Genomic DNA, 26,905 nt, shown 5'->3' on the forward strand with positions numbered 1-26,905 from the left:
GGGAGAGAGAGGGAGAGATAAAAATCGTACCGGTTCAAACGAATGAAAACGATAACTTCATTGCTTATATTTACTACTGTTTTCGTTTTCTTCGCAATATCATTCCATCCGGTTCTCTGCTCCCAATCTTCTCTTTTATGGAGTGAGTACCAACTCGATCGCAACAGGAAAAGTTTCTTTCCCGTGCATTGTATACTTTCCTTTTACACCCTTGAAATATTTTTTAGAAACATCGAAATTTTATCACTTGAATAACTTATTTCTTATCAAATTAAAATAAATACATCAAATTAATATAATTCAAATATTTAAAAAAAAAAAATCAATAAAATTGCTCATTTTAATTTAGAGAATTTTGTCAATAAATAATTTCATTAATTCATTATATAATAAATGAATTTTTTTTGTAAATCTTGTGATTATTACTTCAAAATACAACTTTAAATATTAAGATTATCGAACTAAGACATAAGTATTTAATATAAGTATAGTGAAAGAAAATTTCTTAATTTCATTTAAAAACTATCAATTTCACACTTTTGACTAATAAATTAAAAAATTGATTCATGTAAATTTAAAAAAAAAAATATATTAGTTGAAAATTGATAATATAATTTACGTAACATTGTTTTTAACGCCCACTATTACATAAATATTACGAAACTCTAAATTGTTAACATCTAATATTATGCTTTTTTATCACAGATAATATAATCTTTTTCTCTAAAACATTTCAATCGCTTAAATGTTTAATACTATTACATTTGTATCTCATTTTATCTATAGTTTCTTTCTACCTAAATCCGCCTTCTTTTTCTATTTATACTTTTCAATGTCTGTCCTGAGAATTCACATGTCTGAATATATATTATAGATTCGAACGCAATAAGAAATAAAAACTAAGAATATATTCTGATTATTATTGATAATAACAGTTGTTGCGTTCGATTTAATATATGTAGGCGTGCATCGACGACGAGAATGTACCAAAAAGAGATTCCTTCAAGCGTCACGATACTTTATTTAATTTTTCTTTTTTTTGTTTTTTTGTTTTTTTGACATCGATAAAATATCACGAAATATATTTAATAAATTTAATAACGGTACCATTCAATGCATTTCATTTGTAATAAAAACAAAAACCAAAGCATTCTGCATTTTGACGACACGCACGAAACAAATTTTTGACAAGTTACGTAACCATACACAGGACGATCGAGATTACGAAATTCTATTATATGACTTTTGTGCACACTGGGGAGGAGCTATTTTATAATGATAAGCCTATATGTACAAATGTTTAATGATCTGTTACATATTGTAAATATATTTAATTATAAGAAGTGTACTTGTTTTCGAGTAAGCGCTTCATCACAAAGAGAATTTTATTGTAAATTGCTTTGTAAATTGCTATAAAAGATTATTACAATTAGTGAAATAATCGTCGTCAATTTTCAAAAAAGTGATTTTTCATTATTGAGTTTCATTATTAAAAAAAAAAAAAAAAATTCAACTACAAATACAATAATGATTATGGTATTTACCAAAATATGAAAAACATGTAATAAAATACATAAAGTATCGTTAAAGTCTCGATTACAAGTAAACTTAATTTGATACAATTCAATTTATAAAAGGATTTAACATAAACGTAATGATCGATAAATAATTAAATTCACATATTTCATTAAATTTTTAATATTAAGGCAGATAAAGCAATAATAAAAGAAAACAACCGGCTTATTCATTTACACGGTGAATAAGGATAAAAATTTTTTATTAAATAGTTGTTTGTTGGTCTTAATTTAATCTGTCTCAAGTGTCGCTCGAGCTTCAAAACGTCGACGTATGCATTATTACATTTCGTACTTGACAATTTCCAGAGCCGCGTAAAGTCCTGCCAATCTTAAAAACTGATGAACCAGTCTGCCCTGAAGGCAAATTATCCTGTGGTAATGGTGAGTGTGTCGATAAAGAATTATTCTGCAATGGCAAACCAGACTGCAAGGACGAGTCCGATGAAAATGCCTGCAGTAAGTTTCGTTCTATCAATATTTTCTAAATACAGATTAAAAAACTTGTGACTATGATTGTTGTAATAACTCGTGGTACGATATGTGGTTATGCCATTAAAGTTACACTATGTGTATAAACAATATTTTTTTAAGTACAATATTATTAAACGCAAGAATTTTTCAATAATAACCGAATCATGCAAATACTGTTTTGATCATACGATATAATACATAGTAAAAACTAAAATAAATCGCTAATCTGCGATGAAGATAAAATTGTAATGATCGATTAATATAGAATAATGATATCATTATACAAACGCTGTATCAAATTAAAATTTATTTTAAATAACAAATTTAAAATTATTTTTGCTAGTTTATTTTAGAATTTAAGTTTAAAAAGTAATGTTTTTAACAACCAATAAAAGATATAACTATGAAGAATTCAAAACCTAAATAATTATCAATATTTAAAATATAGACAATATATATATATATATAAGATCATTTAGGTTTTGAACTTGAAATATTAAGATTGAAATAACATCGGCGCTTTCAATCACTTGATACGAAAAACTTTACCTACATAAATTTACATACGTAATACATCAGCTCGAACTCGAACTGGGGAAAAACACAATTTTTTACTAAATATTTATATTAAATTGTAAGAAGTCTCAAATAAAAGTAAACATATTGATCAACAGCCGTAGAAACAGATCCGAATCGCGCACCCGATTGCGACCCAACTCAATGCGTTTTACCCGACTGCCATTGCTCCGCCGATGGCACCCGAATACCAGGCGGCCTTGAGCCCCAACAAGTGCCGCAAATGATTACAATCACCTTCAATGGCGCCGTTAATATCGATAACATTGACCTATATGACGAAGTGTTCAATGGCCACCGTATGAATCCCAATGGCTGTCAAATTCGTGGAACATTCTTCGTCTCGCACAAGTACACGAATTATTCGGCAGTGCAGGATTTACACAGGCGGGGTCACGAAATTGCTGTATTTTCGCTCACGCACAAAGACGATCCACAGTACTGGACGCTTGGTAAATTATTTCTTCTTTATCTTTTTTCAAGATATTGTAGGCAAGAAATTGTACGTTTGCGTTAATACCTCGTAATGTTTCGAGAAATTTTCTTGTTTCACACAGTCATTAAAATTCAATATTTCTAGAGATAGATTTTAAAGATTTTTAAAAACCACTTTAGGTTTCGAGCATACGTTAATTTTTTTCCTTTACATTTTTTATCAACAATGACCGATAATTGCATATTTTCGACGTATTGTTAAAAAAAAAATTAATTTTTTTTTTTTTTGTTTGTTTTTTGTTTGTATTAACGATGGTTGTTTACAAAATGAAAATGACAGTACTCAATCACTGTGCCATACACATATCATCTTTAAGTTAAATGAAACGCGCTAAATATATATATATATATATATATATATATATATATTGTTTGATTATGTATTTAACGAAGGCTCGTACGACGATTGGTTGGCTGAGATGGCCGGAGCCCGTTTGATCGTCGAGCGTTTCGCTAATATCACCGACAGCTCTATAATCGGAGTCCGAGCCCCATATTTACGAGTGGGAGGTAACAAGCAATTTGAAATGATGGCCGATCAATTCTTTAATTACGATGCATCCATCACCGCCTCCTTGGGCCGCGTACCTATTTGGCCCTACACCTTATACTTCCGTATGCCGCACAAGTGCAACGGTAACAGTGGAAACTGTCCGTCCAGGTTTGTATTTCATCGTATTCTTTAGTAAGTAAGGAAAATAATAATCATTAAAACAAGTATAAAATAATGAAATAATGATAAAAAATAAATTAAATTTACACGATTTTTTTATATCCGTTAAGAAAAAAAAAAAAATTCAAATATTTAGAAAACTATTAAATTAATGTCAAGTAAAATGATATAAATTAAAATCATATTAATCGTTTTTCCTTTGAAATAATTTTAAAAATAAAAAAATCATGCTAACTCTAATAAATTTAAATAATACTTGCAGTGCTACGGCATTTCTATATAAACGTTAGTTAATACAAAGTTACTATAATATCGCAAAACCAAGGCTACTAGATAACTACCAATTACAGATCTCACCCAGTTTGGGAAATCGTGATGAACGAACTTGACCGCCGAGACGATCCGACATTCGATGAATCTCTACCCGGTTGTCACATGGTTGACTCATGCTCGAATATTCAGACTGGTGAGCAGTTTGCTAGGTTGCTAAGACACAACTTCAATCGTCATCTTAACACCAACCGAGCTCCCCTCGGCCTACACTTCCACGCCTCGTGGTTGAAGAGCAAGAAAGAATTCAAAGAGGAGCTCATTAAATTTATCGAAGAAATGCTTCAGCGTACCGATACCTACTTCGTCACCATGGTGCAGGTAACGAAACATTATTATTTGTTCTCTAACATCAATATTTAATAAATAATTAGCTTAACTTAATTGTTTATTTATACGTAAGCGTCCAATGTAATTTTTAATCTTAATTTAATTATGCTAGTTAAATTTACTTAAATCTTCATATAAGCTCACACGTACAAATAATTATTACATTACTCTTATGGCGTCTAATTATATACTCATTTATTAATCGCTTTTAAATTATTGCTATTTAATAATAGATCGCATACGTATTTAATCAAATAAGAAGTTTTTAAATCTTAACTTCGATTTTTACACATAAATTTACAAGAAATGCATAATCCAGAGCGATCGAGTTGATTTGTCACACGATAAGAACGATAGTGTTTGGCTTTAAGGGTTCGCTTTTTAAATAAAATTCCAAAATTGTCATCGTATCTCAGGTACTCAAGTGGATGCAAGAGCCAACCGAGGTTCCGGGGCTTCGTGATTTCGATGCCTGGAAAGAAAAATGCGATGAGAAGGGACAACCCTACTGCTCCCTGCCCAATGCCTGTCCACTCACCACTCGGGAGTTACCTGGCGAGACTCTACGTCTATTCACCTGTATGGAGTGCCCCAATAACTACCCCTGGCTACTCGATCCTACAGGAGATGGCTTTTCCGTTAAGAAGTGATCCGCTCAAGTTCAAGAAAAAAATCATTTCGACGTCGCCCATTCTGATACACTGTCGCTATACCATTACATCGTCGTGTGACTTGCACGATTTTCTTTCTTTTTTTTTTTTTTTTTTGTTTTTTGCCTCTCCATAATTATTTTATTTTGCTAAATGACAGTATCGAAAATCATATCATATTAACTGTCAATAGAAATATTTCACCGTATTAATATTGATTCTCGATTTGGAGATGAATTCCTTACAATAGTCCCTGTTTCATTAAATTGTAAATATTCAAATTTTATGAGATTTTAAGGAAATTTTAATAACACAAAAATTGTTGTATTCACCAAAAACTTCATGACTATTAAGCGTATTATTGAAATTAATAATGAATTATAATATTCTATTAGAAAAATATAAATAAATGAGAGTTTTTCGGTGAATTGATTATAATGAAAATTTATCTTATTTACATATATTTGCAAGCCAGCTTGCATAATTGACTATGAATGTATTTTACCATCAATCTATATATATATATTAATAGTCCTGATTTTTTTTTTTATATGCATTGAATTAAACATTTAGTTTTATATTACACTGTATAAAAATGAGTGAATGGAAAGTAAAACACATTAATGTGATTCTGATATCGTATTGTTGTACGAATTTGTAATATTCCAATTGATTTAAAATAAATAAAATCATATTTATTTTACATCTTTATCAAAACGTTTTATTTATTTATTCCTAGAATTTTTTATTTAATATCACGCCAATCTGTTATGTAAATTTTATATTATTCTTTTAATCCAAATAATATGTATTCATTTCCTTACATAAACTCATATCTTAAAAAATCCAAATTTTGTATTCAAATAAAATATAAATTAAGTAACTATATTGAAACAAATAAAGAGCAAAATAAATAATAAAATGAAGTTCAATTATTTAAATGTTTTTATTGCAGTACTTTTATAGAATTGAATAATCAAAAATATAAAAGGAATTGTTTATTCATTTTTTAAAATAAATTTTAATATATCATAAAAGTTGTATTATAATAAAAAAAAATATATATATATAATCTTATTAAATTATAAGTTTCGAAAATTTCTTTTTACTATCAAAACTACAACAATAATAAAAATCGGATCGATTTATGAATAACACTTATAATTTTAATGGTTTAATAAAGACGGTTTAAGGATTGATGTATGATGTATTAAAATAAAAAGTCTAAATAATTATGTCGCCAGACGTATTCATTTTCTCTTTTTTTGCGCTTTTATTAAAGTCTTGCGAATATGTACAAAGGATTGGAGAACTAAATAACCTAATACACTTTTTATAACTAAATAAACAAAGGCTTGTTATAATAAGATAGTAACGTGTTAATTATTAATTTAAATAACATAATAATAATAATAATCGTAACTGCAGGGAGGCGCCGCGTCCGCCAAGATACACATATACATAACGCTGAGAAAATGAGAGATCTTTCTCTCTCATCCTTGCTATTATTATTATTAAATTCGCATAGACAATTTTCTCTCTCTCTCTCTCTCTCTCTTCCTCTGTTCTCATCTATCTCACTCTTTTCATCTATTTATCTCTACCTTTATCTCTATCTATCTAACTTGTATCGCCGACATATTTTTGAGTGTATCTAAATTTACTCCCACCTCATATTTTATTAAATTCTCTCTCACTCTCTCTCTCTCTCTCTCTCTTTCTCTCTCTCTCTCTCTCTTTCTCTCTCTCTCTCCTCCCTCTCTCTCCTACACACACTTGCACAAATAGTTTGTGTACACAAAATTACAGTATGTGTAAACAAATATATTTTTATGCTTAATAAATTACCTTCGCCCACTCTGAAAAGTCCACGAAATGCGTTTTTACATTTTAATTTTGGTTCTGCCAATAGACAATGTCCGCATAATTTGTTTTCATAGGTTAAATATTTTGTATAGATAATAGCTTAATTATTCTCAATCATTAAAAGCACTTTTTTGTGATTAATTAGAATCGATACGTCCTAATCAGATATCTTATTTTCGTATATAAATACTTGACTAAGTTATATTTCGAAGCACGAAATTTTCGTATACTCATTCATGTCATTTCCTGATTTTAATCGAAATAATGTTTATCATGTCAGCAATATTATTTGAATATATTAAAAATGAATTAATTAGTATAAAAAATTAATAATTTATTAAATACATTTTCTATTCCGGATTGTATACTTAAATTCCACTCCTAATTAATTTTCAATATAATTATCTTTTAATTTTAAATAGCATTCTAAAAATATACTTTAATAATTATATATTTCAAATATATTATAAATACTAAATTTATTAAAGATATCATCGATAAAATCATTTACTTAAGGAATTGTAACAACCTGTATTTAAATTTAATTATATAAAATAATTAAGAGAATGAACATTTAAAATTAAATACTTATTATTGAACATCAAGATATTTCTTATAATGGATTATTTATATTGGAAAATATAATTAAGTGAAATTCAATATATTATTTTAAAATTATATTATAAATAGAGAGCAAATTGAATGTCGCAGTAATAGAAAAGGCACTAATTTCACTTTTTTTCGACTCGCTTTTATGAACAAAATCGTATACAGACTCTAGTAAACTCATTATTCTTTACATAACTTTAAAATACGTACAAGCCAATTTACTAAATTCACGTTATATGAAAATTTTTTACACAATTACATACTAATATATTATTAAAAATCAATATGATCAATCATTCATTTTTTCGTTTACAATTAATTTATTTTATTTATAAAATAATTTATAAAAATAAAATAAATCAATAGACATAATGTTCGCATTTACAATTAATCACCAATATACGATCTTAATTAATATAAATATTACATATAAAGATCCATAATATAAACAGAAAACGCATTCTCATCAACTTTTCCAAGTCGGGCGAATGTATTTACATATCAAGTACAGAAGCACAGTTGATTAACCTGATAACCCGAGAGGAAAGAAATTTACACGTGAAAAAAAAAAAAAAAAAAGTAAACAAAAATATTCACTCAAGAGTCTTCGATCGTCAGCTATATAACAAGTTCCATACAAATTTTATTGCTTCATAAAATAAACTTTAAATTTTTTCAATATCTCATTAAATTTGTCGCTAATTAGATATACCTATACATTTAAAGGAAATAAATCTGGCAAAACATTATCAGAATTAATATTTTTGCATGGCCAATTGAAATTTTGTTCATAATCCTTCTTATTTATTAAAATAAATTAGATAATTCAATTTCATTATAAAGAAATTCTTTTGTTAATCAAATCTTTAAAAAATTTATATAAATAAATCGAAAAATACAGAGAAATATTTTACCACAAATTACTTTAATATAAAACTTTTATTATTGAAAGATAATTAGTAAATTAGTAAGAAAAATCAATTCCATAAAGATTTACCAAACATTTTCTCTTTATAAATTGCAGATTGACATTCCACTATATATTCATATTAACGAGTTTAAAATATCAATTTATTTTGTGTTGACCGTTGAATATAATTTTCTGTATTCTCCTTTTCTTCATTTAAATTGATATTCTAAACTCTCTTCCACCAGAAAAATAGAACTCTTTAAACTTAAACAGAGTGCCTCATACTATTTTCATTTTTTGTTCTGGAGTTTTATTTATATGCTTCACCAAGAAAAAATTATTGACACAAAATTCATATAATCTTATAAATTTGAATGTAATAACATAAATAGATGGATTAAAAAAAACTATTATAATAAGTTCATTACCAATAAAAAATATTTTAATTATTGAGAGATAGAATTTATATTAATCATAATTATCAATGATTTTTAAACTGAGTATTTTATTTTAATGTGAAGAATAAGATAAAAATCTATATTTTTAATGATTTTTTTAATTTTATTGTTATTAAATTATATAATTATGTAAGCAAACATTAATAACAACGTTGAATTTGAAGCAATAATTTTTCACTCAATGTTTATTTAGGATGCACCGAGAGATGCACAGGCGAGTCCCCGATATTTTGAAAGTAGTAACGGGACGAAATTGGTTACCCGTCTGGCAATGAATGATCACAACTACTCACATTCCTCAAGTAATACTTGTAAAATTTTCATAATTTCATTTTCTAAAGCGACATGCATATTTTCCTTTGCATAAGTGTTTCAATTACTATTTTAATTTTAACGAAATAACTTGTAATTGAGAGTTCAAGAACGATTAACTAACTTCATCATTCATATATGATGCTTAATAAAATCGATTAATTATACAAAATTTATTACAAATTTACGTGATGTAACATAGGATAAATATTACATTTAAATGTAGTATTAATTTAATTGTTCTTCTAACATCGATCAATTATTCATTTAACAACTTACTATCCTTTTTTTATAATATTGTATAAGAATTATTTTTTGAACATTGACAAAATTTTATAGAAATCTTATTTACTTCTGTTAGGCATAAAATTTATTTTTTATAATATAAAATTCAGTCATCGTACTGAATAAAGACATTATAATTTTAATATTAATCAAATATTCTATTTGATACTGGCCATGAACAATATTTAAATATTTATATTCTTTTTTTCGATTTAAAAGTATCACAGAATATTTTTGTAAAATGGTGCAGATAAGACAAATGATACATAATAGAAAAACAGAAATTTTACTATATTCATTAAAAAATATTATTTATTTGCTCTTCAATATTATAATGTAAAATTAAAAATATTATTCTTACATTTATATAAGGCTATTGTATATTGAAACAAAATTATAAACATATATAAAAAAAATTCAGATAATATATTGATCAAAGTTTGCTATATTATTATTTAAATTTAAGTTTTTATACATCACATAAATATAATTATAAATATATCAATTATTGCAATCCAAGTTATCTCGCTGTATAAGAAAATAATCCTTTTAAACGAATAATTAAAATAAAAATTAAAGAGTATTCAACTCTTTTTAACATATACGAAGTATTTTAACATTTGTATCGGGAATTTTAAAAAAACAATAAATCTCGCCCGGCATCCCTCCATCTCAACATGCATCAACTATTCTCGTGTAGTTTTCTCTTTTATATATTTTTTATCAAAAATGCGACGTCGTACTATTATTATTTATACTTTCTCTTATTCAATTCGTTCTTAGTCCATTCTTTAATAATATTCTTGCCTCTTTTATTATTATTTCTTTCTAAATTCGATATACATATATTTATATATAAATATATCAAAAATATCCTTAATAAAATAGAGCATGTATATATATAGAGTACCTTCAAGTACCTTTTGTTATTATATTTCCATTTACTATATATAGTGTTGACATTTTCCCCTTTTTCATATTAAACTTTAATTCTGTCTTCTTTTCTGTATCTTCAAATTTCATTATACATTCTCCACTTTCGGAGTTCGAATATTCGTCGAAAAGTGTTTTGTTTCGAGTTTGCAAATAGCAAAACACATACATCAATCATTATATTTACACAAGAGAAGAAAGAGGAGAAACGGAATGATATTTTTACAGAAAGTGGAAAATAAATTCTAGAATAAAATGATATAATAGAAGAGACTAAATATTAAATGAGGATTATAATACTTAGAATGTATTGTAAAGATTTGGTAAAAATAGAAAATAATTTTAATTGCAAAAAAAAAAAATCACCAATTTTACGTCACACTCGGATATAAAAATCATTCTAGTCATTAAAATAAACTAGTCATAATAAAAATAATATTTTAATATTACATACTTTAACTAGTAAAAATAATGTTATAAACTTTACAATATTGTTCAAAGGTAAAACGCGTTTTATATTTTAATGTATCGATAAAAAAAACTTGAAATATTGTAAACTTCTTTTACATTTGCTGAAAATGTACACGCAAAACAATAATTTAACGAAAAGCTTCAATTGAAAGAAAAATTGAAAGTATCGCTTTTCATTTTACTTTCTTAATGCAATGCTTTCAACCATTCACTTTTTTTTAATTTTTGTGATTTTTTGAAGTAATATCATTACATCTTCTTGCGTTCGCGTTTCTTCTCTTTCCATTCCTATTTAAAAAATAAAACTCGTAATAAAATAAAATGAAAAGAAGAAAAGAAATGAACTTTTCAACACTCGAATGAAGGTAAACGTCTAATTGTTAAACTAAAAACCTATAATCGGTTCAATTATGTACAATGCAGTTGTATACAATAGTATATAACGTAATAAATAAGCTCAACGCGTGACCTACAGTTAATTATAATAAACGATGTTGCTTAATTTCGCGTTCTTCTGCTTCATTACTTTTAATAATTAAATCCATTAATTGATTAATAATTACAAATATTATCATCGTAGTTGTCACGGTAGCCGGTAGCACGGTAACAGTGCATGATTTTTTTTTTTTTTAATATTATAACTGATTATCTCGCAGGCCTAAGTGCATGAAAAATAATAAAATAATAATAATAGTAATAATAATAAAAATAATGATGATGATAAATCTTCGGCTCCCGAGGAACATTCTCATAAAATATCTATGAGATTCGGTCGCCAATACGAGACAATAATCCGTGCGCCGAAGGCCCTTTCTGCACTTCGTATCTTTCCTTTAGCTTGAAAGAGTTTCTCGCCTTATTATTTCTGTTTTAAATCACATATCACATCAAAGAGAATTAGTTTTCGTTAATTCCATTTTCTTATTTGTTGTCCTTATTTATCTCACATATGTATACATCGTCGTTTAAAGCAACAAAAGAAAAAGGCATGTCGCTTGTGTATAGTTGCTAATAGGTCAGTGATAGTATTGACTTGAACAGATGAACGAAGAATTTACAATTCTTTAATGGGCGAGATATTTTTGTAAAAGTTAAAATGCACAAGCTGTTACTACGTCAGTTTGATTTGCTTCATTTAATTTTTAATATTCCTTAAAAACTCAATAATTAATAATTACAAATTTTTACTAATCATAAGAGAGGCAGTATTGAAGCTTTTTAAGAAAAAACTGTAGTAATTATATATGATACATATAGTTTTTAATGGCGCTACGTACGAATATTTAAAAATTCTTCGTTCAAACTATTATTCCTTTAAACGTTCCTTTAAAGGTTCATAATCATCTTCAACTTCAGTACGAAAAAAAAAATAATAATATTAAAAAACGACGAGATGCATCTCTTCTTTTTCAAAAAAATTCAATAAATTTTCACATCTTAAGTCACTTTCATTAGGCACTTTTTCAGTTTATCAACACAGCTTTGGTTGCTCCTACATTTTTAAAAAGAACTCACTTCTTTTTTCTCTCTGTCGAAAAAAGTGGGATAATGGGAGCGGGAACACACACAAGTGAAAATATCTTCATCCACGATGGTCACAAGAACCGTAAAAGAAAAAATCCCGACTCGAGGCGGCAATCGACCGCCTCTTCCTTCGCGGGTATCACTTGTCTTGGGTTCTAGCAACCGTCTGCGGGATCACCGTCAGGCTCTTAGGTATCTTCGGTAGAATAGGAATAGGTGTACTCGTAGCCGTTGGCGCCTTAGTCGTAACCTGTATTGACTTTGGCAAATTCAGGTTGTTGATGAGATTTTGCGTTGGTGTGTTTTCATTTGCAAGACTGCGGATATCGCAAATAAGAGGCTCGAAATCACCGCGGCTGCGTTGGTTAAGCATCTCCTGTTGCATGCGCAAATGCTTCTGGAATTGTGACTGGGCTGCAAGTTGCTGGGCTTTCTGGTACTGTGCGGCTAATGACGTTGCATTCTTATAATTACTAGGTGGTGAACTCGAGCTTCCTGGAAATTTAATTAAAATTCAATGATCAACAATTTTAATCATTTTCAGTTGTACTTTCAGTACACAACGTCTAACGCAATAAATACAATTTATGTAGAAAGAATATTAAAAAAAAAAAATAAAAAAAAAGCATTAAAAAATGCATGCAATTAATTAGTCTATTAATTTGGAAATTGAAACCATTTCTTAATATATAAGTATATAAGTAAGATTAATTTAACAAATACTATTGACATTATTTTCAATTCAATTATCGAATGGAGACGTTTTAAAGCAAACAAAATAATCTATTATTATACCTGAACCACTATTAGGACTTGAGGTTGTTTGCCTTTCATTCATTTGCTTCTGTCTTTTAAGATTCTGTAGCCTCTTGAAATCGGGTTCTGTCAACTGAAAAACTTTACCACCAGGCGTCGTGAGACTCGCGTTTGCTCCTCCTTTCTGTACAGGTAACGATTCTTTCCTCTTCGCACTTCCATTTACACCACCAACGCCAAGGCCACCACTACCACTACCAAGATTGAGTCGCTGCAAGTTCGGTGGTGGTTTTTTAATTATCGATAGACCAGGAGTGAGTTTCATCGGTCGAGATGATGCATCGAGCTTCGATAATTGTGCCGCTACGTTGGCGAAACTTGAAGTACTGCTGCTCGTTGCCGAGGCACTAATGGAGGACGACCTGTGCTCACGATTCTCGAGGATGTAACCACCGCTTAGACGACGTGAGCTACTGTGCTCCATTATAGTAGGCGCTTCGATAATCAGCTCCTCTGGCTTCTCTGGACCTTCGTACGAAATTAAACGATTCTGCACCGAAGTCGAGTAATTTATTGCGTTCCTAGAAGCATTTGGCGCCAATATCAAGTCACCAGACCTAGAGAAAGTTAATAAGATTAACTAATTAACAAGACATTATATATTTTATCGAACAAGACAAACAGCAAAATTTATATGGAAATACATGTTGTCAGGATTATTAACTTATATATATATATATATTCTAATTCCTACACGATTAACTTATTTTTATATTGAATAATCAAACAACATGTATTTCTAACAATTTATCCATCAAAGATAATTTAATTCATTTTAGATAAACGATTTATTAATTTTAATGTACTCTGTTCAGATGTATCAGTACATAGTCCCATAAATAAAAATAATTGTTTTTGTCAAACATGATAACAAATTGATGATTATGAATAAAATTTGGTGGACTTTTGAGTTCATTATAAAAAATTAATTTTTATATGTAAAATATTTATTCTATTAAGTATTTTATCTACATAAAATTAATAAATCAAACATTGTACACTGATTTATTTTTCTTCTTTTCTTTTATATGATTTAATTTAATCTATACAATAGTCAATTATTATTAACAATTTTATTAATATTAAATAATAAATCATTTTATAAAACTTTGACTTTGAAAATTATTTTAAATTATTATCTGAACATACGCTAAACTAATTTTGTATACAAAACATTTATCTTACATATTTATTACACTTAAGCCTATTAGATTTTTATTTTAAATTCACCTGTAATATTTCTCCAATAATATAAGATGCCTGAGAAAGCTGCTCTGATTACCATACGGCCTTTGTAACTCTTGCCACAACATTTTTGTGTCCCTATCATATTGAATCATAGTCGCACACTTCTCCCACCCTTGGGGCGTTACTTCCCTCACATTACCGAATTCCACGTTCGCGTGAAGACTCATCTCTTCCTCTCCGGGGAAGAGTGTACGTACACTTATCGAGGGGTTTGCTCCGAGTCGCTGCACTACCGGTGTTATGTCGTTAGTCGTATTATTATTGGTTAAACGTGGCCTCTTCGGCAATCTCGTAAGAGTCACTTCTTTATCCATGGCGAGGATTTCAACGACGTCCCTAGCACTATTGTCACCGTTACTGGTCACTTCGGCTACACTGCTCAATAAATTTCGAGGACCATGGCCTGTATCCAAGGCTTTGCGCTTCTTTAATTTCTCAATAGCGCCTTCTATACCTAAGAAACGACCATCCGCGGAACTACCAGCTTCACCCTTGATGTGCGCCTCGGGTTCACCAGACTCAGTCTTTGGAGGCTCAGGACTCGATTTCTCCGACGTACTCGTAGAGTGGCTCTCCATATTATCCGGTGATTTGGAAATAGGAAGTTTGATACCTGACGATCCACATTTAGGCTTCCTGCCAACAGTACCAGGAGGTCGGCCTTTTTCTTTGTTTTTGGAAATTTGGTTAGAAGAGTCCGTTTCTTCTTCACTATCTGGCACATCGATATCGTGATAGTATAAAAGTCTAGAAAGAATAAAAATTTTTATATATGAGTTATACTAATATCTGTATTCTAACAGAAAATTAAAAAATACTACTACATATGATTATAATATGTCAATATTTAATTTTCTGCTTTGAGTCGTGCACATATATATTTTTTACACACTTTTGATAAAATTACTTTAACATAATTATAATTCCAAAAAGTTAAAATTCAACTTTGAATAAAAAGAAAATAATTAGACAATAATTGCAACATATTGAGTTATATATAAAAAATGACTGTTAACTTTAATATTTCTCAAATTAGAATAATATAGGTAAAAATAATACTCACTTTTTCCTGTATTTTTTATGAAAGTCTTTGTTATTGTCACTCATATTCTCGAAATCATTATTTTTTAGATACAGCTTGGTGAAATATCGACATAATCTACACACGAAAGTATTCACCACCATTGCTGCGGGTATGCCCTGTTGTCGAAGACGTTTATTGAGCTCCTCGGTCGATGTGGCCGTCAATCCAAGTGGATATGTATAATTACGCGTTAGTCGTCGCTTACAAAGCGTGCAAGTTAAAAACCGTTCAATCTTGGTATAATGTGTACCACAAAATGTCATAAGATTATGTTGCGTTGATTCCCAATTAATGTCCACCTATTATAAAATAAGCCGGTACTTCAAATTTTTGTTAAATAATGAACAACGCGTTAATGAAATAATTGAAATCTGAAGTAGATAACTAAAAATCTTATTTCTCTAATTACACGTTCTCAAACTTAACGAAATTTAAATTTATTATCACAAAGAATGTACTAAAAACATATTGATGTAATTCCATCGATCATACAAAAACACGTCTTTTAATTATTATTACATATAAATTTAAAACAGATATTGAAAATCATCGATAATTTTTCAATAACTTGCAAAAAGTACTTGCCTGATTCCTTAGATTAGGTTTGATTTTAAGAAGCCATCGACGCTTTACATGATGTCTAGCAGATTCCGAACAATTACGAGCCATACATCCCATTATGGATTGTCTATGTTGTCGTTGTGGTTTTAATTGCATATTTGTAGGGCTCATATTTGCCTATAAATAATGTTTTATAAATATCATTTATTTAATAATTTCTCAAATAATACTATGGATCAAATATATAAAAGTAACCAAATAATATATCAATCAAATTTACAAATTGTTTCTACTCTACATGTAAATAGGGATAATTTCATTATTTAATGTATTTATAAATAAAAATGCTAAAAACTACGCATACTTTTCTGTCAACGTGTCGGTAACAAGCATCACAAAGACACGAGTCCTTTGTTAAATGTACTTCATTTTCCAAAATCTTTTTTCTCCTTTCGTCTGATTTCATTTGTGCAAGATGCATGGGAGTGTCCAAGGAGCCAAACTTCCCATGACAGTAACAGCAATTGTCAGCGCAAAGCCGCCCCGGATGAATTGAAAAGGATGAGGATTTTTCAGGAATAACAAGGGACTGTCTATCTTTCAATGGTGCATCATCATTATCTTCGTCTAAAAATAACCACATGATTATAAAAAGTTGGAAATAAATATATCAAATCATGGGCATTACAAATAATTTTCAGATTTAAAAAATACATTATTTTTCTATAAAAATAAGATATTTTATTTATAAAAATATATTTCATAACATTTCATTATAAAATAATGAAGTGAATTTTAATAATTAAAACAAATTTTATTTAAAATATTATTGGACTTCAAAAATATATTTGCTGTTGTAATTAAATTTTGTATATAAAAGATACTTTTTAACCTAACTATATACCCATGACTATTTTGATAGGTGTTTTGTTCATAAAATTTTAATCATTATTTACAAATAGAAGCGTGAAAGTCATTTTTGAATTTCGAATGTATGATAATGCAGCATATGAATAAAAGAAAAATTATTAAAAATAGAATAATATAAAACATCTTATAACTTGAAAGAAAAACTTAAATTTATATTTTAAAGTGATTTCAAATTAATAAGTTTTAACTAATTTATAAATTTTCATTCATAGATAAATTTTACAGTATTATTTAAAAAAAATTTTTAATTTATAACACATATTTATATTTTTTCAGTGAATTATAGATTATGTAAGATACTGTTACATGTCCTCACAACCTGTAATATTTAGATAATCTTTTTATTTAAAAAAAATAATTTAATAACTATAATACTTCAATCAAATTAAATCTTGATTTTAATTATGATATATAGTTAATATAATTATACCAACTTCTTAATAATGTTTAAAATTTTAAACTGTGTGACATCTTAATTAAAATGAAGTATGTTAATGTTAATATGATTAATATGTAGATTCTATCATGCAGAAAGTATTTTTTTAATGCCAGTAATCATAGTGTGTAATTTATTAAGCAATGGGAATGGGTTTTGATTAAAAATGTAGTTATGCCCACAACCAAGATTACCGCAAGAGTGTCTGGGGTTAGTAGGTAACTTTCGGTTCGCACCAGAACTGCTATCGACCAAACCACTGCTTCCAAACTGCAAAAGAAAATTATATTTCATATTACTAAAGCTCTATTAAATAAAATCCAAATTTATATTTAATTTTCTATTGAAAACAAAATTAATACTATAATTAAATTATAAATAGAAATTATATAAAGACAAAAATCAAAATCAATTATGATACATTATTAAAGCAAAATTTTTTATCATTATATATATTATATATATTCATATATATATTTATATATAATATTATTATATTAATATATATATTTATATATATTATATATATTCATTATATTTAATTTTATTTAAATTAAATTATACATCAAGTTTTTGGAGATTTTAATATTTAATCACGATAGCACAGTAATTTACATGATTACGTTGTAAAAATCTTTCCGCATTCTGTATACATATATATATATATATATATACACACACACGCATTTATACGCACTCGTGTTTATGTATATAAATTACTCTGACAATATTCTCACCTCCTTCTGAATGGTGTAAAAATCGAAAGACTCTTCTCCATCCATTCGTCCTTGTTGTTTAAGTACCATTTTCAGTGGTGATCTAGACCTCTTCTTTCCTTCTTTTTCCTTTTGTAACCTAATTATCGTCTTAAGCGTGCCAGTATATTGCTGTTCCTTTTTCGCCTTTCTTTCCTTTACTCTTTGCCATGATTCCAAGCCTAATTGCCTTAGAATATCCTCTTTTTTTGCTCTGTCCTCGGGCGTTTCTAAAATTTTTTCCACACTGCTAGAGGATTCACCGGAAGTTGACGCTTCATCTGAATCTTTTGTAATGGTCCCTTTGCACTCAACTTCAATCGGTTCCGTCACTTCCGTTGTATCTGTGGTTTCCGTTTCTACTAAAGAAGTAAGGTCCGCGCTCTCAGATTTTAATATGTCGTTAGTTAATTTGGTAGATCGTACATCGTTTTCAGATTTACTACGACCTTTTGTTTCTTGCACTTCTAGCTTTTGCTGTTCTGCGTTACTTCCGGCATTCGCCGAAAATCCTCGCAAACTTTCATCTGTTTTTAAATAACCCGAAGATCGATCGTTTTCGTTAATTTTAGCCACTTCATTATCCAGCAGTGTTTCCTCTTTGTTCTGTTGCTGCGATTCAATTTTTTTTGTTTCCTGTTTTTTTGGTCCACGTTTGCCCTTTACAACTTGGATTTGTGGTGGCTTCTTCGCTTCTCTACCACGTCGAGTTCGGATTTGCGGTTCATGTTGTTCCTCCACTTCTACTTTTATAGTTGCAGTTGCTTCCATCAAATCAGTTGTTTCATTGGTTGATGCTTGACTTTGGTTACTACTTAAATAATAATCACACAAGTTTTTTTTACTTTAACTATTTAACTTTATGAATTTGATATGTTAGTCTAATGTTTTATTGAATTTTTGTGATTAGATTATATTTAAAACTTAATACTTTAAAAATTATCCCAAAATAAAAGCATTGAAATAATATTTTTTTTTTTTTTTTTTTTAATGTACCCGTGTAAATGTTAATGTAATATAAATATGAAATAAAAAAATTCATGATTTGAACTGTTAGAATTCATGATTAAAATAGAATAAAAACTGAATAAAATTTTTTATTTTTATATTTGTCTATAAATAATATTAAAAATAACTTTATAATTAACTATATTTTCAAGAAAATTCAAATCAATATATATATATATATATATATATATATATATATGCATAATGTACATTCTTACCCAGTATTGTCTGATTCAGTGTTATTCTGCGAAGTTATTAAAGGCACTTCAGAAATGATAGTATCATCGATCTTTATTACTTTTACTTCAGACTTGTCTTGAGCAAGAGGAATTGAAGTAGATCCAGATTTGATTGTTTCGACTTTTTTCTGTTTGTCAGCCCTAGTTCTGAGAACTCGTCTATTTTCTTTTTGTTCTTCAACCTCATCGATCTCAGTTAATTTCGTTTTAACAGTATCTTTTGGTTTATCATCAGATACTATCAATTTTGGAGAAATAATTCCTGTTTCTTTATTTTCTTGTGTAACATTTGAAAATTCTACTTCAGGTTCGTTTTTCTGTACATCTTCGGGACTTTCAGTACAATTTTTTTCATCACAGCCATCTTTATTATTGTTTATTTGTAATTCAGAACTTTTCGAATCTGATTCTTCATGAGCTAAATCTGCAACTTCTTCGTCAATCATTAATCGCATTTCTACGTCAGATGAGCCCTCATTTTCCGTAATTTCGGATATTTTTTCTGTCGTCTTTTCATTATCATCGGCCTCAACAAGTCTTTCAACTTCCATAGATAAACTTTCTAAAGTCTCTTCATTCTTTTCAGATCCATTAGATTCTTCACATTCTATTTTTTCATTTTCCGTGCAAATTTCGGGAGTAATTACATCATCAACCTTATCTACATCTGTTGAATCTTCTGTTAGATCTTTATTTTCGATTTCATCTGTGTCACACTGAAACAATAACAATATCCTTAATTACACATGTGAATTAAACAATTTTATGAGTATTTATTTTCAATGGTTATGATAAACAATAATGTTATTCTAATTTTTTTAACATTTGTAACATTTATTCTTAGAACTTTTTAATTTTTAAATCAAAGTTTAAGAATGTGTATTGAAAAAAAAACTATGAATTTTATCCTATTTATTACAAGAATGACATGGAATCAAATATCTCCATTACCAAATAATAATATTTCTAATAAATTTTATATTATAACTATGTAGTTACAAGTTTAGAAACTAATCAGAAATTCATTTAAAGTGTACTATATTATTTGACTAATAAATATAAATTTTACTTTAATGCTAGAAGCTTCGCTAGATGTTTCTTCCTCGGTAGCTTTAGCCCCATTTTCTTCAGGTTTAATATTTAAAATTGAGGTTTTTTCTTTTTCCGGTGTTTTAATCTCTTCTTCATCAAGTTTCTCCAATTCATTGCAAATATCTTGCGTACTCATAGATTTTTTTACTTCTGAAACATTTGAAGACTTTGCCACTGTTGCTCTTGTAGATTTTCGTATTGAGCATGTTGAGGCAGATTTCTTTACGTCATCGGGCTGCTTAACAGTCGAGTCTTTTCCTAATAATTAAATATTTATCATATATATTTTTTATTCTAACATCAAAAATTTATATGTTCTAACCGATATATTCAACTTTACGAAAAGTTCATATATTTTTCTCTTAATAAATGACATCTATAAACGCATTTATTTTATTCTGGACTTTTCAAAAAAAAACAAAAATAATATAAATATTTTTATTATCTTAAAAATAAATAAATAAACTTTAAGCGTATATTGTATATCTAAAATATTTTAAACAAACGTTTGCAAAATTAATTTTATTTTAATTAGACTCAATGAAAAAATTCTCCGAATATAAGTATGCAATTTATATATCTATATTATAAAATCTTAAAATTATTGATTTGCAAAAAGTTAAACATTACAGTTACACTTACATCACAAATAAAAACTTTAGATATTTAAAAAAAAATGTATTTTTTGTTTTCACAAAGTAATTTTTTAATAAAATCTTAAATTAAGAGGAAAAGAAATAAAGAATGCAAAAACATCGAATGAAGCTCTCACTTTATAAGAGCTTTCTTTTTTTTTTATAAAAACTGTAAGAACTTTTTATTTTTAGTATCTACGCATATTCTAGTTTAATAACTAAAGTACATTTAAATTCAATTTAATCAAAATAATATTGTTTTATACAATTTTTTAAAAATTAATAAAATAAAGAAAAGGTTTAGTTCAAAGGCTTTTTCTGAACTCAAATTGGATTATAGATTATAATTTTTAGTATATTTAATAAAATAAAAATTTAATGATTAGAAATCATAAATGATTATTTATAGATTTTCACTCACACTTAAATGTATGATTGGACATACGTGTGCACATTCCTCACTTATATAGAAATGTATATATATATATATATATATATTACGTCTAAAATATGTACGATAGAAAATTCACCATAGATATAAATAAATAAATAAATTCATATTTTATAATTATTTTATACGTAGAATATAATATGTTACAAATATTTTTCAAATCACATACGATTATAAGATATGTAATTAATAAAAAGAAAACTTTTTTAGAGTTTTTCTAAAAAAACTTTTCTAGTAATATTTTATTGATTTTTAGTACTCTTAAAACTTAATTTGGAAGAAAAAATATGTATATAAGTGGCATTACATACGTTCCTATTTAACTAATCAATTGCAATAGCCCAGTAAACAAATATTTTGATAATTTAAAAATATTAAGTTAATTTTTTAAGTTCCAATAAATTTATAATAAATGGTATGAATTAAAAATATGATACGTCAACGCTTACTTTTACAGATAACTAATCTGTAACAAATATTAAATTTCTTTGTAAAATTATAAAACACTCGATAATAATTTTCTCGAAAATTATGCTTGATCAACACAATTGAATAAAATCAATCAATTAAATTTTGGAAAGATTTAATTAAACAAAATATTAAAAAAAAATTTTAATTTAATAAATTATATTTAAATATTATTTGTTATCGATATGATTTTTAATGAAAATCAAAAAAGTCGATTACATGATGTAATTACTAAAACTTCATAGAAAATATAAAAAGTACTGAGTCATTTTTATCGATTTGTGTAATGCAATAGATTTTGCAATTCAACGTTATGGTGAAAAGTAGAAAGTCGTATGCCTTTTACTTCTTAAAAAATAGTAGAAATTCTTGCACATTATGTAAGAAGGAAGTTAAGTTGCACAAACACTTACCAGAATCATCGAGATTCTCTGTACTTGCACTCTGCTGACTCCCCTTGTCGTTTATCTGCTCGTCCTTCTTTAAAGCATCCTCCAACTCGACGCCAACGGAGGCATCATTGTCGTCGACCGGTTGTTCACTCTTCTCTTGTTGCGGCTGGGATTCAGCCGGCTCGATGTCGCCCATGACTAGTTTCTCGATTTCTTTGGCAGTATCGGCCACCCTCGGCACCGAATTCTCCGCGTCCTCCACCTTCAGTTCCTTCTTCGCCGTACTCGGGCCGATTCCCGTATTTAATTCTTCAACGACAAAATAAGAATATTTATCCAATGTCTTTTTTTATTTTATAGAATAATGTATAAATAAATAATCAAATATCAAATTATAAATTAATCTACAAACTTCATTCAACGTATTAATATTATTGAACTATTCGTTTAAGTAATTAAAAATTATATCAAATACAATAAATTAGGTTCATTTTTATTTTTATGTATACCTGACTGTACATTCATACTTACTAGTAATATAATCCATCAGGATTTATATATAATATATTGAAATATTTTACAATTTGAAAAAAATTAATAGATTATTATTTAAACTTTAATTTAAACGAAAAATATTTACATCACCTAATTAAATGATTTTCTGAACCACGTATTTGCTTACACTATAATCTGTATATGCATACAAATATTTTTTATATTAATAATATAAAAGAATTATATATAACAAAATTTAAAAAAATTAATAAATAAATGGAATACGTTCATCGTTTCATTTTTTAAAATTGACTACTATTTTAATAAATTTAAGCGCTAATTTTTATAATTCAATAATTATTTATCATTAGTGCAAATTTCATAAGTAAAGAATATATAGTTTCACTACAATCGATCTATTGTACGAATAAGCATTTGAAATTATAGTCATTTATGTAACATACATTTTATCATTTTATAAATTTCAATAATACTTCAAACAAACATATTTTCAAATCAACAATAAAAAAATGTTTTGATATATTATGGACAATGTGTATAATCTCTTGCATGACCTATTTTTAAAGGGTGAGGGCATGTAATTACCACTACAATTACTACTGTTAAATATATTTATTAATTATACTACGTTATTATACATGTTCTTGTTAATATTATTATTGTTGTTAGTATCTACTGAGAAATTAAAAAATTATCTGTTAGTATGACTTCGTGAAATCCTTAATTTTTATAGAATTATATTAAAATCAAAAATTCATATATTATCGTGCAAATATTAAAATCTCCCCTCAATGATTTTCTATGCTCTAATGCCCAGTAACTTTTATGTAACAAATTTGCATTATCATTTATAACACAAAATCTTTATAATGAGATTGTAATTTATATTGAAAATTAACAATTACTCTAAACAAGTGCAAGAATATTGTTTCATGCACAGTTAGATGTAGAGGTCAACAATACCAAAAAATAAAAATCCATCAACTTTCACAAATGTTCCCATCGTCATGCAATCAAAACTATTTCCTCTCACCTCTGCTCTTAGATACATTCGGCTTTTCCTCCTCAGCATCGTCCTCCAGCTTTGGCGTCGTCGTATCATTGCTGAGGGGTGCCACAATCTCCTCGATTTTAGGCACCTCAAAGCTCTTGCCTAATATCAAGCCTTTATTATCTGGTTTGTAGATTTTACTCTCAATCGTCTTGGCAATCGTCAGTTTAATTTTATCGATCATTTGATCGATTTGTGACTTTGATCCACCATCTACTGTAATTTTGTCGCTACCACTTGTATACAACGATGTGCGCCTCATGTCGATGTTTAGACTGCTCCTGCGACTCTTAGGTGCATTATTTATAGCTCCAGTAGAACTTCTCGTTTCGACAAATTTTGATAAAAGTCGATCCTTTTTTATCGCGTCTGACTCACTTTTCACAGCGCTGCGACTATTATCCTCGACTTTGACATCGCTATCAACAGATTTAACATCGCTATTGCTATCTGAATTGCGTGCCTTCGTTTTAGAGCGCAGCGTTGGTCCGATTTCCTCTATTCGTTCACTTTCGCCACCCTCGCAACCGTTGTTGTTTCTCTCGATATCCGGTGTGTCGCTCACGTGGTTGGTCGTAGACGAATTGTCGCTCGACTCGCTTTTTATGACAACGCTGCTGTCCTTAACGTCAACGCTGTCAGACAAACTGGCAGACTTTGTCTCTACACCATTGTCCACGTTTGTTTCCGACATGGCGGAAATCTTCTTCTGATCAGATTCTGTGCATTAAAAAAGTTGGTTTTATATGCATCCAAGGGAAAATAATTCCCGGTCAGTTAGTTTTAAGATTACTTCTAACTATCTAATTATTAACATTTTTTTTTTAATTTTATATTACTTTTGTGTTTACATAAACATAGCTGTATTTAGGTTCTTTAAAGATTCTTTGATATAAGATATAGTAGTTTCTCTATCTCTTGTTTAAATAAATTTCTAATACTTTGGAATAAATGTCTACTTTTATGCATGAAATATTCACTTTTATTCCAAGCACTTTTATTTAAAGAATTTACATATTTAATTAATAAATAAAAGCATTTGACAATATAATACTATTTTCATAAAAATAAAGTGAATATTAAAATATTTTCTTATGATTACAAGAGCAGTCCTTAGTCTGATGCAATAATTTTTCATAGCAAAATACACCTGAAGATATTTCTTTAAAATATATTAAATAGTGTTAATACCTGTCTCAATTATTGATAAAGACTGGCGAAGTTTTCCGTTCCTCAAACTTCTCTTGATAGTTATATTTTTTAAAATCCTCTTCCCTTTTAATTCACCTTCCAAAGCAGACTGTTGTCCCTTAACCACTTCAGGTCCAACGAGCATCGAAGAAGCTATGACCTCCTCTATTGTAAGCTCATAAGAGTTATCACTAACTGACTCTGTTTTCACCTGCTTTAGATCTTCTGGTTCCTTACTCAAACTTCGCTTAACCTTTAGATCTCTTTCCTTGCTATCGTTCCTCTTTTGTACTACTGATGCTGCCGCTGCCTTGCTACCTTTTGCACTCTTTGGAGAAGACTCTATAATCTTCTTGCCCAACTTTGGACTGCTCTTGTCCAGAGTCTCACTCTCCGCTTCTTCGCTAATTTTTGCAGGAACTTTTGACTTTTTGGCGGTTTTATACTCTTAAAAATTTTATTGACTTTATAGTCATCTGTACAGCCTTACAAATATCAGTATTTTCTTAAAATTTGAATTACTTATCAAGTTGATAAAGTATTATTCATAAATTAATTTAAAATATTTTACGGACACTTAATCTAATTATAAATTCAAAGCATCAGCAAAAATTTTCACATCTTCTTAATAATTCTAGGAATGTTCAAACCCAAACAAATAATACCGCATCTATACTTATGTAAATAATAATTCATTCCACAAATTATGTTAAATAATATAATATGAATCTTCTTAATGTCTTTAATAATACCAAAGAATATATTGTTCATTAAATTTTAATATATTAAATAAATAAATAAAAAGTATTAGTGGACCTTAATGGTCAATTCAAAATACTGAAAATGTTTAATAAAAAGACTTAAGTTTTAGAACTTAAATTTATTTCTTTTAATGAAATAAATTTTCATTAACGAAGTTACTTAAATTTAATATATCAAATGAAATAGAAAATTAAAAAAAAATGTTACGCTCCAATCTACTAAATTAACAGTCCCAATTCTTGATTAAAGTAACAATTTCTAATCTATAGTTAGATTGCAATTTTCGCAGTTAATTAAGAAACCTTAATGTCGATTTGGGACACGTACTTCACATAAAAAACACATCCTTACTACTTTTCGTCTCCTCTGATTCAGGACTACTCTCTATAGTACTGTCAATTGTCAACTGCCGAGCTAATGACTTTACTGCTCTCTTCTTTCTATTCAAAATCTTCTTGGCATCAGCAATTCTCTTGAGGGCTTTAATCGGTACCTTCTGCTTGACCTTTATAAGCGTCTTTTTTGCCTTCTGCTTACGTTTGAGGGCTGTCTGAAGAACCCGCTTACGGGGCAAACTCGCCTCAAGCTTTGCCGGTAACTGGCTGCCCGTCGCCACGGCCTCGAATATATCACGAGCTAACTGTGTTCTGGGATTTGGCAAGAGTTTTGATTTCTTAGTACAGCTTCGATTGTTGTCGGCAGCAGGCAGCGAGCTGCTATCATTATTCGCCTTCTGTTTGGATTTCGAAGGCGCTAGGGGTCTCTTCTCCCTGGATGCCATCTCACTTCCACCCACATTG

At 28.3% G+C, this 26,905-nt stretch overlaps 2 protein-coding genes across 4 annotated transcripts in view; one reads left to right on the forward strand and one right to left on the reverse strand.

Annotated features, from left to right (window-relative positions):
• The window catches only part of verm (LDLa and CE4_CDA_like_1 domain-containing protein vermiform), a 13,164-nt gene extending 7,733 nt beyond the window's left edge, over nucleotides 1–5,431 (forward strand). Inside the window, exons 4-8 of one of the 2 annotated variants that reach the window (XM_011506917.1) lie at nucleotides 1,884–2,033; nucleotides 2,723–3,076; nucleotides 3,513–3,780; nucleotides 4,143–4,443; nucleotides 4,869–5,431. In XM_011506917.1, coding sequence (XP_011505219.1) covers nucleotides 1,884–2,033; nucleotides 2,723–3,076; nucleotides 3,513–3,780; nucleotides 4,143–4,443; nucleotides 4,869–5,102 — 1,307 coding nt within the window. In that variant the 3' untranslated portion in view covers nucleotides 5,103–5,431. The remainder of the gene's footprint in view (nucleotides 1–1,883; nucleotides 2,034–2,722; nucleotides 3,077–3,512; nucleotides 3,781–4,142; nucleotides 4,444–4,868) is intronic. The other variant, XM_011506916.1, reaches the window with a different exon arrangement.
• Nucleotides 5,432–12,218: 6,787 nt separating this feature from the next.
• Nucleotides 12,219–26,899, reverse strand: east (enhanced adult sensory threshold). Of its 2 annotated transcripts, none has more exons than XM_011506919.1 (14): nucleotides 26,457–26,899; nucleotides 25,344–25,790; nucleotides 24,135–24,872; nucleotides 22,607–22,894; nucleotides 20,617–20,897; nucleotides 19,527–20,263; nucleotides 18,283–19,111; nucleotides 17,740–17,815; nucleotides 16,544–16,806; nucleotides 16,204–16,356; nucleotides 15,598–15,917; nucleotides 14,517–15,281; nucleotides 13,266–13,843; nucleotides 12,219–12,965 (listed from the first exon to the last, which is right to left on the reverse strand). In XM_011506919.1, the coding sequence occupies exons 1-14, from the start codon at nucleotides 26,884–26,886 to the stop codon at nucleotides 12,610–12,612; spliced, it is 6,261 nt and encodes a 2,086-aa protein (XP_011505221.1). In that variant the 5' UTR covers nucleotides 26,887–26,899; the 3' UTR covers nucleotides 12,219–12,609. The 2 variants fall into 2 exon arrangements, with proteins under 2 accessions (XP_011505221.1, XP_011505220.1); XM_011506918.1 differs by having other exon boundaries at nucleotides 18,283–19,114.
• Between the last annotated feature and the right edge of the window lie 6 nt (nucleotides 26,900–26,905).

The sequence above is a fragment of the Ceratosolen solmsi genome, unplaced genomic scaffold (assembly GCF_000503995.2).
Source record: "Ceratosolen solmsi marchali unplaced genomic scaffold, CerSol_1.0 scaffold6, whole genome shotgun sequence".
Classification (NCBI taxonomy): Eukaryota; Metazoa; Arthropoda; class Insecta; order Hymenoptera; family Agaonidae; genus Ceratosolen; species Ceratosolen solmsi.